Here is a 2,259-nt window from a genome sequence, read left to right on the forward strand (position 1 = left end):
ATCATGTATCTTATATTTACATAGTGTAGAGTTGCTTTCAGCTCCGTGATAGCGAGATTTTTTGGTCAGAAAATTGATGTCAATTGGTTGCTATCAAGGTGTAGAGAAGTGGTCATGAAATTTTTTGAGTTCCGTAACTGCATGTTAACTACAATTGTTACTAACTTTCCTAGAAAGTTGACAACAATCTACTGCCACAATCTCTCGCCAACTTTCTGATGGAGTTTCTTAGACAGTTGGCGGGTAGTTATCGTCAACTTATGAACATGCCAATTTTCGCAGCCAGCTTGGTGACAATTCGCTTCAGCAGGTTAGCTTGCTGCCAGCTTAGCTATCAGAGCTGTTGTCGAATTTATCGTCATTCTGTGATACCAACATTGAGAATAAACAACTCTAACGGTAAGAAGTATAGATTACCATACGAGCTAACAGGTCAATTGATCCCTTTATTGATGTTATTTTATAAGTTGCGCGCCAAGAAAAAAAAAACAATAACTAAAACAAAGGACCAAAAATGTAACTACGAAAAGCCGGTCATCATTCATTTGCTAACAACAAACGCGTAAGTACACCGTTTTTTTCTATTTTTTACTTTAAACATTCAAATATATTTGTATAATTCTGAAAGTGGCAGATAATTAAATAATTTTTTTTTTTTTAAATAAACAACTTAAATACTTATAAAAAAAATTGTATCAATTACATGTTAAAAACTTTTATCTATTTACTTACAATCAAGTTATGTTTATTAAAAAATAAACGAATGTCTAATGTCTGCTATTTTTATTATTATGCATGCTTGAAGTAAAATAATAATAATATTTGTGCAAATAAACAAAAATTTGTTAATTATTAACTATTTATTTATTTATTCACAGAAAATTATGAACAACAGAGAGAATTTCAACGGTAAGTACACTCGTTGTCATTCGTATATATATATATATATATATATATATATATATATATGTGTGTGTGTGTGTGTGTGTGTGTGTGTGTGTGTGTGTGTACACGAAAAAAAAATATTAGTAAATATTACTGATATTCTCGTCAACAGCGCGCCTAGATCGAATCTCAGTGAATTTTACTGAATAGAACGTAAGAAATTAATAACAGATGCATTTTTTTAACAAATGTCGTGTTTGGTCTTTTAAGGTTTAAGTAGTAATTTTAAATAGATTAAATAAATATATATATATATATATATATATATATATATATATATATATATATATATATATATATATATATATATATATATATGTATATATAAATGTGTATGTATGTATATATGAACGTCATGTTTGTATGTATATATTAAAATCATATTAATTAATGGCATTTTTTTTCAGAAGAAAGGGAGCTCATTGAAGCTCAAGCGGCTGCTGATGCAGCCATTCAAACATACAACAGGTTGGCCCGTGGACGTGCCCAATATTATTATCAGCCACCTTTTCCACAGGCCAACCCAAATTACTGGCAGCTACCGCCACCACCACCACCATCACCACCACCGTGCCTGCCAGCTGGAAATAGAGGAGGGGTGTCGGGTGCAGCTAACATAATTGTAGCCGACATACCTCTTCCAGTAGCAGAAGCAGGAGCACAAGTGGCAGCGGTAGTCCCACCAGTAGCTCCAGCACCAGTACCACCTCCAGTACCAGCACCAGCTCCGGCAGTAGCTCTAGCACCAGCTCCAGCTCCAGCACCAGCTCCGGCAGTAGCTCCATCAGCAGTTGATACGTTTGATCCATGAAAATTCCAAGAGATTCTCAAAGCTGTATGTATAAGGCCTTCACTTAACTGTAGCACTTCTCAAAGAACTCATTCATTCTCATGAAATTTTTATAGGGATTTATGAGAAACTTCTGGATTTATGAGATCTTTAAATATATTATTTTTTCCTATTAGATTTAAAGAAATCTTAACATTTGATTTGCTTTTCAGATACTTCAAATCGGTGGGCCGCTGGAGTCGTAGCTAGGAGACGGAGAGGGCGGAACCGTGGCTCTAAAAATAATTGGAGAGGCAACAGAGGTGGCCGCGGGAGAGGGGCGATTATTAAAAATTATTATATGTATTAAAAAAAAATAAATTAATAAAACTAGGACTTGAAAAAAAAAAAAAACTTAAAACCGACTTTTTTTCAATTAAAAACTGTGTTTTTACGCTCAACCTATTTAAAAAACAAAAAATTCATTTTTCATCAATTGGAGCTTATTTTGAACGATTTGGGAATGTAATTTTATTAAGTAGACT

At 33.3% G+C, this 2,259-nt stretch overlaps 1 protein-coding gene across 1 annotated transcript; it reads left to right on the top strand.

Moving 5' to 3' along the window:
* The first annotated feature begins 884 nt into the window (after positions 1 to 884).
* On the top strand, positions 885 to 1,756 carry LOC103578724 (cyclin-dependent kinase inhibitor 1C-like). Its single transcript, XM_053740182.1, has 2 exons — positions 885 to 909; positions 1,353 to 1,756. Exons 1-2 carry the CDS (start codon positions 885 to 887, stop codon positions 1,754 to 1,756), a joined length of 429 nt encoding a protein of 142 aa, XP_053596157.1.
* The last annotated feature ends 503 nt before the right edge of the window (positions 1,757 to 2,259 follow it).

This window comes from Microplitis demolitor, chromosome 6 (genome assembly GCF_026212275.2).
Source record: "Microplitis demolitor isolate Queensland-Clemson2020A chromosome 6, iyMicDemo2.1a, whole genome shotgun sequence".
NCBI lineage: Eukaryota > Metazoa > Arthropoda > Insecta > Hymenoptera > Braconidae > Microplitis > Microplitis demolitor.

Bases quoted from the DNA above. Each gene is read 5' to 3' on its own strand.
- LOC103578724 (XM_053740182.1), top strand. From the start codon at position 885: ATGAACAACAGAGAGAATTTCAACG. The intron at 910-1,352 runs GTAAGTACACTC...ATTTTTTTTCAG, and splicing joins CAACAGAGAGAATTTCAACG to AAGAAAGGGAGCTCATTGAA.